This window comes from Neomonachus schauinslandi, chromosome 5 (assembly GCF_002201575.2).
Source record: "Neomonachus schauinslandi chromosome 5, ASM220157v2, whole genome shotgun sequence".
NCBI lineage: Eukaryota > Metazoa > Chordata > Mammalia > Carnivora > Phocidae > Neomonachus > Neomonachus schauinslandi.
The window spans coordinates 38,252,409-38,268,639 of record NC_058407.1 but is presented as its reverse complement, the minus strand read 5'-3'; the positions used below and the strand labels follow the sequence as shown (position 1 = coordinate 38,268,639).

The 16,231-nt window shown below is 35.7% G+C and overlaps 1 protein-coding gene across 1 annotated transcript in view; it reads left to right on the top strand.

Annotated features, from left to right (window-relative positions):
* The window catches only part of OTOGL (otogelin like), a 138,516-nt gene that overhangs the window by 87,830 nt on the left and 34,455 nt on the right, over positions 1 to 16,231 (top strand). Inside the window, exons 32-42 of the mRNA XM_021678549.2 lie at positions 1,313 to 1,480; positions 3,144 to 3,422; positions 5,114 to 5,231; positions 9,488 to 9,567; positions 9,877 to 9,944; positions 12,009 to 12,015; positions 12,479 to 12,549; positions 14,253 to 14,430; positions 14,708 to 14,850; positions 15,089 to 15,112; positions 15,205 to 15,297. Of these exons, the coding sequence (XP_021534224.2) occupies positions 1,313 to 1,480; positions 3,144 to 3,422; positions 5,114 to 5,231; positions 9,488 to 9,567; positions 9,877 to 9,944; positions 12,009 to 12,015; positions 12,479 to 12,549; positions 14,253 to 14,430; positions 14,708 to 14,850; positions 15,089 to 15,112; positions 15,205 to 15,297 (1,229 nt within the window). The remainder of the gene's footprint in view (positions 1 to 1,312; positions 1,481 to 3,143; positions 3,423 to 5,113; positions 5,232 to 9,487; positions 9,568 to 9,876; positions 9,945 to 12,008; positions 12,016 to 12,478; positions 12,550 to 14,252; positions 14,431 to 14,707; positions 14,851 to 15,088; positions 15,113 to 15,204; positions 15,298 to 16,231) is intronic.

The window sequence follows — 16,231 nt, the reverse complement described above, 5'->3', positions numbered from 1 at the left end:
TTGAAGATAACTTATCCTGAGTCCCTGCCTCTTCTGTAGGTCTTCATGATGGAAATTTTGGTTCTTGTTCCCCTTTTTGCTTCAAAGACTTTTGACCCCCTAGTCTAATGATCTCTCCCTTCCCTCAAACCTGATCTTCTGTCCTGAAAGAGGAAAAAACCTAACCCTCTGATTTCTTTAGATTTTTTTTCTCCTCCATCTTAAGAGTGGGCTTGGTGAGGAAAGTTGTTCTTGAGATAAAAATTAGAGGAAAGAAGGAGTGAGAAGTTCACTGACAACAACTGGATTTATCTTTTATGATAGCACTTGCCACATATATATTAGCATTTTACGTAACTTATAACATAGAAAATATACAAATACCTATGCCAAGCATACAGCTGATAATTATGTAACTTAATTTTGATGATTCAGGAGAAACTTCAAAGTTTTATAGTCTCTCAGTTACATTAAGAACGTTAAATGGCATAGAGACTGGGCTGAAGGTAAACTGAACTTATGCTCACAAAACCTAACTCCTAATTTTTTTGAATATCAGTGAACTTATTTATAATTCATAAGATAAGGTTTGCAGAAAAGTTATTCTGATTGAGTTTCAGGTTTGTCTCTATGCTAATAAGTTTTTTACTATAGTAAATATTTTCCATTTTATATGGAGCTATTTAAGTGCATGAGAAACAATAGCATAACTAAAAAGACTTTGGACTTCTCTGTTGAGCTTCGTCCTATTTTCTTTTTTAGAGACATGCCTCACTGGTAAAATCAGTAATTCCCCAAACAATAAAATATTGTATATCATGTTTGTGAATTCTGTTTTCATGCAATGCAACTTATTAGAGAGAGATAATTTTTAGAAGACTTTCAAAATTCCTGGCCGTGAATAGAGATAAATTTATGTTTATTGAGAATAGATCCAAATCATGGGACATTAGAGTGGAAAGTTACCTGGATAACCTTCATATAGGTGAGAAAAATTGAGATCCAGAAAGCTTAAATCACTCTTCTAAGGAGCACTATTTTACATATACAGATATGTGTAACATATATACATATATAAAACCTTTATGTTTTAAATTACATAATTAAATATGATGTATATATTCCAATTCATCGTAGTATATTATTTTTGAAAATAGTTCACTTATTTTATTAATGATAAATACTTAAATGCACAATAATTTTTAGAGTATTTCTTTGTTATTAACATTTATCCCATTGAAATGACAGCTTGAAATGTGAAAACTCCTATGCCAGTTTATAATTGTAAAACTCCTATGCCAATTTATAATTCTCTTATCTGCATTTAACCTAGGGCTTGGAGAAGGGCCATACATGCTGGCAAGTTATGGACAGACTGGCCTTGTTCTGGGGGCCAATATGACCAGTAGAAGCATTTTCTCTTTGCCAAGGAGTAGTATTCATGGCAATTTATTTTTTAATTTTATGATCACTCCAGGCCTTTTTAAAGAGAAGGCATCATGTAAGTATAATTTCCATTTGAAAATAGGAATTTCATTTTCCATTTACATTGTTTTTCATTTATTCATGCTATTAGTTGAGGATCTAATACGTTTATGGCTTTTTTTTTAGGTGTCCTAAAAGGTATAAAATAAAATAAGACACTGGTACATGAACGAACTATCTCTTTTGTATATAAAATCTTTTTCTTTTCTATGTTTATCTCTTGGCATATATACATTAGAATTGAAATTATTTGATGAAATTTTTGGTCCTAAATAAAGCACAACTTAAATTATCATAGAAACCATGATAGACTTGATTTGAAATTTTTGAAATTTTGATTGGATATTGAGGAAGTTAAATATTAAGAAAATAAATCAGAGTCTAGACAGTCTGTTATCCTTATATGGCCTTGTCTGTCCCGGTACCTGGTACCACATTAACTGATTTGCATCTGCAGATCTATACTGGTCCTACCTACTTGGCACCTGTTCTAACTAGTGGTTAGTGTCCCCTTCTGATCTGGTGATAATCAGGCTACATTTGTGCTATACTAGCCCTACTTAGAATCATGCATGAGGTGTTGTATGAGCTTAGAAAATATTTATTAAATGAATCAGATTTAATTTTTATATCTATTTTGAGAAATCTCCTGATTTTCTTGTTAGAATGAATTGCTTCATTCTTGTAAAAAGAACTTTAATTCTTTTTAAACTATGAAAACACCTATCACAGTCTGAACTTCCAATTTATATGTTTGTGCTCTGTTTTTCCTCTGGAAAAGAATTCTTTTATTCTTTTTTTCATCTTCCAGTGCTCAGCAGAGGGCCTTGCAAGTTTTAAAATATAATCAATGCCTTTGGAATTATATACTGGATTTGAGGGAGCTCTTCATTTTATGATTTATAATAATTAATGTTTTAATAGAAAAATCCTAATGGATTTAAACTAAAACAATTAAAACCTAAAAAATTAAGGTCTAAGAAATTAAACTAAAATCTCAATTAAAAAACTTTTATATCATGGGTTTTACAAATACAAGGAAAACTTTTTAAAGCCTGTAACAAAAAAGGATGACATTTCTCAAATGTTTTATAGTTGTTCATTAGCCATTTGACCATCTATTGAGAAATAGACAATAATGTTGAGCAAATAGATTTTTCTTAATGCAGCAAAATCACTTGCAAGATTATTTACCCATTTTGAACCCAGTGATATTGAAATGGAATGACATGCCTAAATTGATCTTTTCCCTATTCTTTTAGATCATCCAACTTAGCCATTTGGAGATTCTGTGCATTTGAAAATGTTAAAGCTTGCAAATACAAATATGTGTCCAATCGATCATTCAATTCCTTGCATGAAATTGTGTGTTCCAGTGTCCTAAGCTGGTATTTCTTTTTTCTCCCCGCAGGGACATGAGAAATTATTTAAAAAATAGAACTCAGCAAAGACTGATCTTTTTGAGCTTTTGAGCTGAATAACAATTCATTACATTAAAATATTAATTTTCCTTTTAGAAATCTTAGAATTCATTTCTGAAATCTTGGAGATTGGTATTAATTATATATGGCAGTTGTGCAGTTTTCTCTTTGCAATACATTTTACAATGCTGGTGTTGATGATCTGCTTCCTCCAGAGAGCCCAGGGGCATGTCAAACACACTGTTCTATGTTTTACAGCATTGACACTTGTTTCCTTGGAATCTGCTGAAAGGCCAAACTACTTTCTCTATGTGCATGATGAGGACACTCTTACTTTGGAACTGTGGCAGGCAAATTCAGCCTTCCAACGGAGAGCCACGTTTTTCCACCATCAGGGTCTCTGGATTCCTGGTTACAGTGCGTTTGAGTTATACAGCAAGAAAGGCTTTTTCATCATCTTCACAGATTCTAGTGTCAAAGCATCAAAATATGATGATTCCGAAGAATTCAAACATTCAAGTAGCTTCAGCATAGAAGGTACGGTTCCTGAGATCTTCAAAAGGAGAATCAATAGATAATTTACGTTATGGCAAAATATCAAATTCTAATTTTTAAGTCATTCCTAAACGAGTCCAAGTAGATCAGATTGTATGACCTCGAGTGAGTAAGTTCCTTAACCTCTTTGTCTTTCTGTTTATGTGAAATTAGGTTGGGGAAATAATAATACCTACTTTATAGAGTTATTATATCACATAAATTAATTGGCAAATAGCTTAGAACAGCCTTAAATAATGTTACTTTTAATTATGGCCCCAATTATTACTTTCAGGGCTATCTGGACTTTGGAAACCGAGCTTCCTCACATCTCTTGGGTCTGCTGTTTGTACTTTTTCTTTCCTAGAAGGCAGCTTCTCAATAACCTGATTCTTAATGATAAAGACAGCATGTTTATCTCTGTCTTTTGAATAGTAGGGTATCTGGTTCCATTGACTTCTGGATGATTTACCTGGTTCAGTAGAAGCCTGATTTTATTTCTAGAAATCCTTACAGTTTTACAGCTATTGAGTTTTCTGAATTTCAGAGAGGAATCTTCACTGCCTCATCTGATGTTTAAAAGTCATGTTTTATTTTCAAAATCTAGGAGCTTAACATATGCCTTGGATCTTCCAAACAAATTATTTAATTTTAACCTATCACTTGTTTCATTCATTCATTTGCCTTTTCTGTTGTGGATTAATTTCTGCAAACCTCGATAGCCTTTGGATTTTAGAAATTCAGACGAGCTTCAAATTTTTGCCTATTAGAAATGGTTCCTGTACTCATGAAAAAAAGTCACTGATGTGCCCATACTACATTCTATAGAGTAGATATGATATTTTTACTTGAGTTTACTTAAAAGTTGAACATTATGAGCCTCTATTTCCCCTCCAATTTAGAAATCTGAGAAACATAACCTCTACTGTGAACTTTCTCCTTTATGGAGCTCTCTTCTTCAGAGGTAATTTTGGACTGCTACAGAAAGTCTGTTCTATATTGTGGGGAGGGGAGAGTACTAGCAGTTTGTAAGAGAAAACTCTTCAATCAAGGGAGGTTTTATAACTGTAAGCATGTATTATTAAAACCCATTCATTTATTTTTGTCATCAGGTAATACTTACCATGTACAAGGTAATGCTCTAAGTTCTGTGAGAAGAACAAAGATGGAATGCTCTTCCTAGGTTTGATATCAGGAAACATGTCTTTGATCTTGCCATTTTCTTAATTGTTTGAACTTGGCAAGTCATTTGGCTCCTCTGAGCCTCAGTTTTTTCATTTATAAAATGAAAATAATACTCAGCAGGCTTGCTAGGATAAAATAGAATAATAGACAAAAGATTACTTTGCAAAAAGTAAAATTCCAAACAAGTGTTTGGTATTATTATGACATGTAGCTCATGAGAATCCACTGAACATAAAGGGAAAAGATTTTTAATTTTTCTTGGCTTTCTCCAACTCCTGGCTTTTTAAAATCTTTGGAAGGTAGACTAACATTTAGATATCCAGCCTAACCATGAAATACTTTGATCACCAAGCAATGGCAATGTCTTTTGCCCTAGGTCTGTCTTTTCTACAGCATCATGGTCAAGGAGAGGTCGAATCCTATCTACTATCCTATTTACTATCATAAATCATTATTTTTCAAGCCGTACATGAAAAATATGTGCAATCTAGACTTCCTTATTTCCGCAGAAATCCAGGCAGCAGTGCCCTACCGGAGGATGTGTGAATGGAGATATGAACCTTGTACCACTCCCTGCTTTAAAACATGCGGTGACCCTGAAGCACAAGCGTGTAAATTTCTTCCACCGTAAGTCATGTTTAACCATTCAGTGCGCAACTTCCAGCCTTAGCAGATTCTTCTCTCGATGGATTATTTTTTAGAATTTTAAAATTTAAAAAGAGTTCTCAAGAATAATTTGTATGTGCTCTATACTTATTAAAGAATTCATTTCCTTTTATTTAAGCAATTGTTATTGAGGGGCTGCTATGTGGCAGGAATTCTAGCTGATATGGATACAGTACTGAACAAAACAGACAAAGTACCTGCCCTCATGCTGCTTACACTATGTTGGGTTAAAGCAGAGAATAAACCAATAAAAACATAAATATGTAATACAATATATTGTTATATGGAGATAGGTGTTATGGAGAAAAAGAAAGGAAAGTAAGGGATACAGAGAGCAGAAGGCATATGTGTGTCTTTGCTAATAATATAGGGTAGTCAGGGAAAAATACATGAACAAGGTAGTGTGTGGTCAGAGATATAAAGGAAGGAAGGGAACTGGCCACGTGGATATCTGGGGAAAGAGTCTTTCAATCTGAGGATAGTGCAAAGGTCCTGGGATGGGAATGTGTTTGGTGTGTTTGAAGCTAAACAAGGAAGTCAGTTAGTTGGAGCAAAGTGAACAAAACTAAGAGAAGTAGGAGATGAAACCAGAGAATCACAGTGGTATGCAAATCATATAGGGCCTTGTGGCCCATTGTGGGGACTTTGTTTTTTTTCTCTGAGCATGCCCTGGTATATTTTGGACAGAGAAGTGACATGATTTGATTTATGTTTAAAAAGTTTCCTTTGACTGTTGTACTGACTGTTGGGGAGGCAAAGGACAAGGGCAGAACTGGTCAGTAATTCAGAGAAGACATGAAAGGGATTTGACTAGCTTCGTAGCCCTGAAAGTTGTGAAAAATGTGATGATTCCAAATATATTTTGAACTTAGGGCCATGGGTTGTGCTGATTTAATATCAATCATGAGAGAAAAAGGAGTTAGATTCAAGGTTAGGCCTCAACAGTTTGTAGGTATGAAATTACCATTTTTGTACTAAAAACTGCTCAAATATTAGCAGATGATTCCACTTAATGGGGTGACTTAGTTGCCGTTTTTTTAGGTAGGGAGGATGGTAGGAGGAGCAATCTGCAGGAAAAGTCAGGAATTTAGTTTTGAGGATTTTAAATTTGAGACTGAAAATTGTTCATTAGATTTGGCAAAACAGAGAATAGGAAGAGGCAAAATGGGGCAAGTAAAAAAAGCTTTTTTTTTTTTTTTTATTAAGGAGTTTTGCTGTAAAGGAGAACAAGGAAATGGAACAATAATAGGAGGGAATATTTTTTTAAAGGATCATTTTACATGAGGTATCTACGAGCTTCATTTCTGTGACAGACACTGGGACTACAAAAGGTCCTGGGCATGTGAATGAATGAGACACAGCACCTCTTTCTAGGAGCTCCCAGTTTTTAGGAAGAAGACAGACACAAAAGCCGATAATGATAATAGAGTGGAAAGAGGGCTAAAGCAATAACAACAACAACTAGCACACTGTAGTCTTTGTAGTGTGACTCACTCGGTGCCAAGTGCTGTGAATTGGGTCATCTCCTTACCCCCATTGTCAGGGGAGGAAACCTTTACAAAGGCACAGAGAGGGGACACAGTTTGTAGGCAGTCGTGGGGCCAGGAATGGAACCTCTACGAGGTATGAAGTGCAATGGGAGCAGAGAGAAGGAAGTAGTTCTATTTCTTTTCTTTTCTTTTTTTCTTAAAGATTTTATTTATTCATTTGAGAGAAAGAGCATGCACGAGTTGGGAAGCAGCAGAGGGAGAGGGACACACAGACTCTGAGCCCGGTGCGGGGCTCGATCCCAGGATCCTGGGATCATGACCCAAGCTGAAGGCAGATGCTTAACCATATGAGCCACCTAGGCGCCCCTCTTTATTTTCTTAAAAATAAGAACAGCCAATTCTTTATGAAAAGGAGACATCTTCAGCATTCACTTGGACCTCTCATGTTCACACACCTGTTTCCTGTCTCTTCTGGTAGGAAACACAATGGAGGCCCCATAGTGAGGAGGGCACCCGGGCAAGGAAGGAAGGAAGATGGAGGGCAGAGAGCATGGCCAGCCCAGCACAGGGGAGGAAATGGGCTGTTTGAAGTGGCATTTAGCTATTTTATTATTTCTTATGCTCTAATCAGTCTCCTAGGCAGCTGAACCCAGATCCTCAGTGCTGCCGTAGTTTGGTCAGTAGCTACTCTAAAGCTTCTCTTTTGGTTGGGATACAGAGAAGAGATTCAGGATGAAACTTTGCCTCTGCCAAGCTGTTTCTCATCTCTTTCTTCTTTCAACTTCTCCCCCTACCCTGCATCAAGGTGCCTAATTATTGCTCTTTTTTGTATTTATAGCCCTGAGGGGAGACTCAAGTACGGAGCTGGGGCTTTAATACACCTCTGTACTCCTCCTCCAAGTCCCCAGCAGAACCACCATCCTCGTTCTAGATGATTGAAGTTTCTGGCACATAGCAAGTGTTAAAAACAAAAATATCTAATGGAAATGAGAACTTCTATGAGAAAAGATGCCAGCTAGCACACCATAGAGCCCATATGTAAATAGTTATTCCTGTTATGTATTATACCTATTATAAGAAATGGTCTATATCTGAGGCATTTATTTATCAGTCAGAAGTTGAATAGATTATCAGTTGTATGATAAAATAAAGAAGAATCTGCTATGTGCAACCATGAAGGCATTCTAAAGGAATAAGTTACAGATTTCTGCAAAATATTTTAAGAAAGTGGCTGTGGTTTTGACTTGCATAAACAATTACAAAGTAGTTGAGTTGCACAAAAAATTGATGTTTATTTAATTTAATGATAACTGACTGGCCCTAGTCTCTTCATCCATATAGTAGCTTTAATTTTTTTTGTTTGTTTGTTTCACAAAGTTTAGAGTAGAATAGGAATATCATACACCAATTAAAGTTTTATTATTCAAGTTCATTTTATAAAATAAACAATTAGTCACATAAACTAAGCTATTTATGTAAAAAAAATCATCTGTGAGGGAGGTATCCAAGAGATGGCTAAATGTGTCTCATGTTAAAAGAGAAATTAGCTTTTCTTGTTTTTTAAAAACTGTTGCCTGGATTTCCCTCCATGAACTAGTGCCCTCTGGTGGCAATACTTACTCCTAATGTCAAGTTCATTTTCATCTTGAGTTGGAAAAAGGCCTTGAGTATTTTTAATTAAAATTCTTTACTTCACAAATGTGGCAATTGGAAATGTCTAAAAATATTAAAAATACTATTACTAACTTCTAGTGTATTTGAAAGGCAGATAGGCAAGGCTTTTTATAAAAACATTTGTGTTAATTCTCTCTGGCATGTATGAATCTAATAATTGGTTCTACACAAAAGATTGCATTTATTTCCTTTGAATCAGAATAAATTGGACTCTGAGCCTCAATTGGACAAGAAAGAAAATGTAACCTCCTTTCTTATATTGGCTTCATTCCCTTAGATAAAAGCATTTCAGATGGTCCCTCTTGTCTTTGGCCCATGATGCCCAAACCATAGCTCCTTTAAATTTGGGACCCTCGCTTTGCTTCTGTGCCATGCACAAGAAGTGGAGATCCTTAAGAAAACCAAACATCCTGGAACTTGAAATCCAATCTCCATAGGCTTATATACAACCATATCCTCCCAGGGCACTGCCAAACATTTGGGCTCTTGAGATCTGCAGCTTCTCCTCCTCCTCTCCTTGTCCTCAAAGAGCAGCAGCCATGTTCTACCTCCATTCCTTCTACCCAGAGGTTCCTAATATCTTCTCAAGGACTTCAGGGCTTAATAGTACTCAGGGAGAGTCACTGAGTGTCTCTTTTGTTCTGCTAGTGTCCTTAAGGCAAGGATATTTAAAAAGCACCTTTATCTACTGAGATTTGGGGGAGTATAGGAGTGGAAAGTAAATAAATATAGATTAAAATCACAATAAATGATTCTTCTGCATTTCCAGTGATTTATAGAGCGTGGCTTTAGTGTGTTCCAAGCATAAGTGGGTGCTTTGAAAAGCCTGTGTTCAAATTCTTCATTAATCATGAACGATATCTATTTATCATCCCCTAGGGGTTGGGATTTCATAAAATGAAGTATGATGGAATAGCAGCAAATGGAGCACTCCTTACTGCTTGACAAACGGAATAGAAGACTTTCAGGAAGAATATGTCTTAGTTGCATATATTAACCTCAGTATTTTTTTATATTTTAAACTTTTTTCACTTTTTTTTTTTTCATGTAAAGTGTTGAAGGATGCTTGCCCTACTGCCCTAAAAATATGATCCTTGATGAGATCACCCTCAAATGTGTTTATCCAGGAGACTGTAAGTGAGAACCTTACCTAATTTATTCTGAAAAATGAAACACATGAATATTTTTTCTCTACTGATAGCGGTTGTAAACAGAAGCTTTAGAGAACAGACTTCTGTAAGATGCTTCTTTAATATCCCTTCCACATTTTTTTTTTGTTTCTACTTACTTTCTAAAACATATAAATCTTCCCTCTAACATTCCTCCTGTGTTCTCTCTCCCAAAACATTTTTCTTGAAGCTAAAGATCCCTATAGGAAATATACAAGGGCCTCATTTTAAGCACAACAGATTAAGGAAGTGTATCTTTGTGTTTTTTTGTAGGCATACCTCTGATTCCCACAGAACCAGCATTAATGCCACCAGGTAAACCATTTCTACCCATGTTTACAGCTATCGTTACCATTTGAGACCCTGAAATTAGCATTATGTAATTTAAGTCTTGGCACACTTATAACAGCTACTGACCTCAGTACTACCCTGTTGACTAGAAAACCCAGCAGTCACTTCATTTCATTCTGTAGGTGTTCCCTAGATCAGCATGCTAGGTTTTCTGAATGCCTTCTTCATTTTGTTCACTTCTCCCTCTATTTTGGTAGTATACATAACAAGGACTTCCCTCACATTTTAAACCTAGAATTTGGGTGTCACTAAATCGTGCTTAAATTTTCACAGTGCTTAAGTTGACTCTAAAGAGATGTTAATGCAAATGAAGTCATCCTTTGGCACTTCCATTCTTATTCCTGTGTTCTGTCCCAGCCTCTGGAGTAGATATTCCGGCTCATACCTCACTTCTCTCCCTCTTTAGGAAACGTGGCTTAGGAAAGGGCTTGATAAATCTATTTACAGTAAGGCTTGACAGATGTAATGTATTATTTTTCCTGAGACTATACTTTAGAAAAGTTCAGATACTTATTCTTTCTTTCTTTTTGTTATATTATCATAGTTTAATTGTATTTCTAATTAAATTATCTGCTAAGAAAGGCAAGTAGGTGTTGTGACCTTATGTAGGAGTTTCAGATTTCATAGTCCATGCTAGGAGATTTTTTAAATAAAAATGTTCTGAACCAACTATCTAAATAAACAAAATTTAAAAATTGAAGTATAGTTGACATACATAAACTTCCCTATAACTATCACTATTACCACTATTCTTACTGGCTCCCATTTATCAAGTACTTAGTACCTGCCAGGCATTGGACTAATCACTTGGCATACATTTAATCCTTGTAAGTCATTAGAATTTTCCATGACTCTGTGCTAGTTTGGGACTAGAACTTTGTTTCCTCTTCTATGGCTTAAGTGTTTATGATGACAAGAATAAAAATATTTAAGTCTGTATTGTTTCATATTTTCTAGAAGATGCAATCTTCTAGAACACGAACTCTGCTCCTAGGACCAAGGAATGGGAATTTTGTTCTTCTTTATTCTGTAAATTAGGAACCATAAAATAAGAAAAAAATTGAGGTCGCTTAGAGAATTTATTTCACTGAAAAAGTAAGTTTTCTCTTACATCATTGTGATAGACTGAATAATGGCCCTCCAAAAATGTCCACCTCTTAATCCCAAGAATTTGTGAATATGAACTTACATGCAAAGGGACTTTGCAAATGTGAGTAAGTTAACGATCTTGAGATGGGAAATTATCCTGTGTTATCCATACGTACCCAATATTGTAACAAGGGACCTGATAAGAGAGTGGCAGGAGGGTCGGAGTCAGAGAAGGTGACATGATGACAGAATCAGAGAAGCGGGGGAAGGGAGAGAAATTTGAAGATATTAAGCTATGACTTTGAAGGTGGAGAAAGGGACCAGAAGCCAAAATATTCAGGCAATTCCAAGAATTGGAAAAGGGAAGGAAACAGATTCTTCCTTAGAGCCTCTAGAAGGAATGCAGCTCCGCTGATACCTTGATTTTTAGGACTTTGACTTCCAGAGCTACAAGATAATAAATTGGTGATGTTTTAAGCCACTAAACTTGTAATGATTTGTTACAACAGCAACAAGAAAAGAATACAGTCATTTTTAGGCATTATTAACAATGGATACCAATTATAGCTAGACAAAATTTTAACCATTCATTCTGGCTGTTCTGTGGTCATTCAGACTTTAACTATTTTAGAGATAACTTTAGCCCTAACAAAAAGCTTTTGAAGATGCCTTACAAATGTGTTTACCAATCACATCTTCCCTTTCCATGGATCACTCCTTCATGGCACCCACCAACTGGTGGTCCACAAGGGGCTCACCGCACTGTCCATTCTGCCTGCAAGGAACACACTCTAGAAATTCACCAAGGGAAATGAATCAGCTTCACTACTTATTTTTAAAAGGCAACAAAATTTGTAACTCCTGAGCACTCTTTAGTGATACTGATCTTTTTACCTGTTGAAACAGTGGTGTTGACACTATCAAGACAGTGAAGATGTTTATAGAATGGTGGTTAAAAATCTGAGCTCTGGGGCGCCTGGGTGGCTCAGTTGGTTAAGCGACTGCCTTCGGCTCAGGTCATGATCCTGGAGTCCCTGGATCGAGTCCCGCATCGGGTTCCCTGCTCGGCGGGGAGTCTGCTTCTCCCTCTGACCCTCCCAACCCTCCCCCCTCTCATGTGCTCTCTCTCTCAGTCTCTCTCTCTCAAATAAATAAATAAAATCTTTAAAAAAAAAAAAAAAATCTGAGCTCTGGAATAAGAATTCCCAAGTTTGAATTCTGGCCCTGACACTTCCTACCTTGCCTGTCTATACCTTTGTTTCCTTATTTGTAAAATGATAAGGGTATTGTTATCTACTTTACAGAGTTCTTGGGAGGAATAAATGAAATGATCTGTATAAAATTCCTTAGCACAGTTTCTACTGCATGGAAATTCCATACAGGATGGATACCATTCCACTAATGGAAAGGATATCTTCATTTCTAACAGGCCCAGAAATGATTACTCCGTCAGACTTCACTGTATTGGAAATGCTAACGCCAACAAGGACAGGTTTGGAATGCGAGGTATGGCTGGGTAATCTATTCCTACTTGCATTTCCTTAGAGCATCTGTTCAAGTTTCTGTAACACTATCCAAGTGCTATTAAACTTCTTTTTCTATGCTCTCTGATCTATCTTTGCCAAAAGATAATAAGAAATATGCGTTAAATTTAGCAATTTTTTGTGCCCTCTCAGAGGCATAAATACAATTGTATTTTCTTACCTGGTTTAGATATGTCCTACTAATTAGATTCTGGTATTACACTAAGAAAAACAAAATTCAAATGAGGTCTTTTTTTTTTCCCTTGAGATTTTATTTATTTATGTATGTATGTATGTATGTATGTATGTATTTGCGGGTGGGGGAGAGAGCACACAAGCAGGGGTGAGGAGCAGAGGGAGAGGGAGAGAGGGAAAGGGAGAGAGGGAGAAGCAGATTCCCCGCTGAGCAGGGAACCCGAAGCGGGGCTCAATCTCAGGACCCTGGGGTCATGACCTGAGCCAAAGGCAGAAGCTTAACTGACTGAACCACCCAGGCACCCCTCAAATGAGGTCTTAAGTGTGATTCTTCAATAAAAATTTAACTGATGTGGGCTTCTCTGTAAGGCAGGCATTCAAAAATATTTATTAAGTAGCTATTATATGCCAGGCACTATGCCAGATAACAAAGATACATTGGCAAGCAAAAAAAGGTAAGCTCATTGGACCCCAGACCTTGTAATTGTCTTAGCTGAGACTTGAACTTAGTTATCTTCTTACTTCAAATGTGCCACTTGTTTGATAAGCCAACTGTTCGTTCCACCAATATTTATTTAACACCATTTTTGGCCCGCCACTATCCAAGTACTATAGATAAAGCAATATAAAAGCAAGCAAAAATTCATGCCTTTATGGAGTTTATATTCTATTGGAGGCTCTAAGATAGCCAGTAAGCAAAATAAGTTACTAGGTTATATAAAATGTTAGAAGGTGCTGCTCAGGAAAAAAAATAAGTCTATTTTCAATGACATGCTCAGAAAAGCCTCACGGATAAAGTTACTTTAGAGTAAAAGATCTGAAGAAGTTCAGAAATGGAGCCATGCAGAGAACCAGGGCAGTGGGAATAGCTGTGGGAACCAGGAACCAGGGTTCCAGGCAGAAGGACCAGCAAGTGCAAAGGCCCAGAGGTAAAAATGTACCTGACATTTTAAAAGAATAATAAGGAGGCCATTAAATAAGTAATCAATAAGATAAGAAATAAATGAGATTATTTAAAGCCTTGTAGATGATTTTGAAGACTGTGACTTTTATTTTTATTTTTTTCAATTTTTTTTAAATTTTTTTTAAAGATTTTATTTATTTATTCATGAGAGACAGAGAGAGAGAGAGAGAGAGAAGCAGAGGGAGAAGCAGGCTCCCAAGGAGCAGGGAGCCCGATGCGGTACTCGATCCCAGGACCCTGGGATCATGACCTGAGCCGAAGGCAGACGCTTAACCATCTGAGCCACCCAGGTGCCCGACAATTCTGATTTCAAATCAGTATTAAGATAAAGCTTAACTTAAGTTCAAACTGAGTATTTTAGAGAGAATACATCAACAAAAATTGTAGTGAAATTTAAATTATCTTCCAAAAGCTTTCGTATTTAGGAAATGTATACTATGGGCAATGTAAATGGGGAATTAAAAAACTAATTGAAAACATTTGTTGAAAATGGAAAAAAGAAAACGAATTTTCTTTTTTATTAACAGCCTCAACAATTTGATCCTGTTTATAATTGTAGCCAATATATATGCCTTAATATGGAGTGGCAGTTTTACAACTGGTCTCTTAATTGCCCAAAGGCCTTGGAAATGCCTGACTGTGGTTTCCGGGGAAGGCCCATGCAAGTAAACAGCGATATCTGCTGCCCTGAGTGGGAATGTCCTTGTAAGTTTGCATTTCTTACATGGCAGGCAGTTTTCCAATTGGGTAGAGACTGTTATTTTTTTTTTTTTTAAGCTGATCACCTCACTCATCACACCAAAGTTATTGCTGAACTTTCTTCATTTAATTTATGATTTTATTTCCCAATATATAACTTTTAGAGTTGCTGCTTGTCAAATATAATAACACTAATTTGAAAGTCTGGTTTTTTTTAAGAAGCAATCATTACTACAAATACAAATAGTTAATAGACCAAATCCACTCTCTACCATTTTTTTAGGTCGGTGTTCCATGTTGTCAGAACTGAGCATTATTACGTTTGATGGAAACAATGCAGCGTTGTATAGTATGGCTTCTTATATCTTAGTAAGAATTCCTGGGGAAATTATAGTTGCTCACATTGAAAAATGTTCCATGAATCAGGTAGGTCATAATCCATTCTCGTGTCATTTCTTCATAAATCTATAGCTGAAGTACACTGCGACATTAGATATTCTCAGAGCAAGAAAGGGCTCACGAACTCACTGAGATTTATCTTCTAGTACTTAAAAAATGTTTCATGTGAACATATTTAGAGACATGTAATATTAATTTGAATAATGTTTTTTAAGAAGTCAAGTAATATATTTTTTAAAGTGTTCTTTATACATTTTTTTTTCAGAATGGAAATACACTTAAAAAGCTAGTGAGTATTTGCAGAGTGTTTCATAAATTCCTTCTCTTCATTGCTAAAGTTTTGTTTAACTCCATAAAGTTTTAATGTTTTTTCAAATTCAGGCATCCTCTGGAAGAATGCATGGACTTTGTTTTAAGAAGTTAAACTTGACAACACCTATACATAAAATACTTGTTAATCGGGCAGCAAGAAAGGTAAGAGCACAAAGTTAAAAGTTACCCTCACGTGAGAGAAAATTAAGAAATTATATTAAGCACAATTATTTCCAAAAACAGGGAAAATTAAACATATCTGTGGAGTTTCATTGTTATTGTGTTTAATCATTCTTTTCATGGACAGTAAAAAATTGTTTCTTAATATTATATTTCTCCTTCCACAGTGTACCAAGTGTTGCAAATATTTCTCCCCTTGTGAGGTTAACTATAACAGCCATGTCAAAGACATGAAATCCCTCTTGGGTAATGTGAGTGCCCAAGTTCCAAGGTTAACATTAGTGTTTTAAATTAGACAAAGTAGAAATGATGTATAAAAAGAGGGATCACAAGGTTGAAAAATGTAGGAGTTAAGAATACGAGAATGCAGACCACCGAGAGAAAAATAGTTTTGAAGTGCTGATGATGTTAAATTTTCAGTGAATACGTGATAGTGAAAATAAGAAAAAATGACGAAATGTTAACGATTGAAATAAACTGAAGAAGGGGGATGTTTTATAAAAAGATTGAAAAAAGCCATTTGGTTTTATAGGAAAAAACCTTTATCCCAAGGAATATGTATTTACTGGAGAAGGGTGAGTTATAAGCTGGGTATTTCACTTATATGGCTCTCTCAAAAATGTAAGAAAATAATGTGTAAAGATTTTGCTAAAATGACTGAGATGTTACATGCTTTCTAGAAATAATTCTATCTTTTTTAGCACAGGCCAAACATTCTAGACTGGAAACAATATTAAAATGAGCCTAAAAAAATAGTAAGGTGTTAGAAAGCTTAATTTTAAGTAAAGCAAAATATATGAATGGGGAAATTATTTGGGTGATAGCACTTGTGTATACCTTTGATTTGATCAGGTTGATACATTAACAGGAAGTGGGTGGGAAATAAATTTAAACTCACATCTGGTCAGTGCTATTA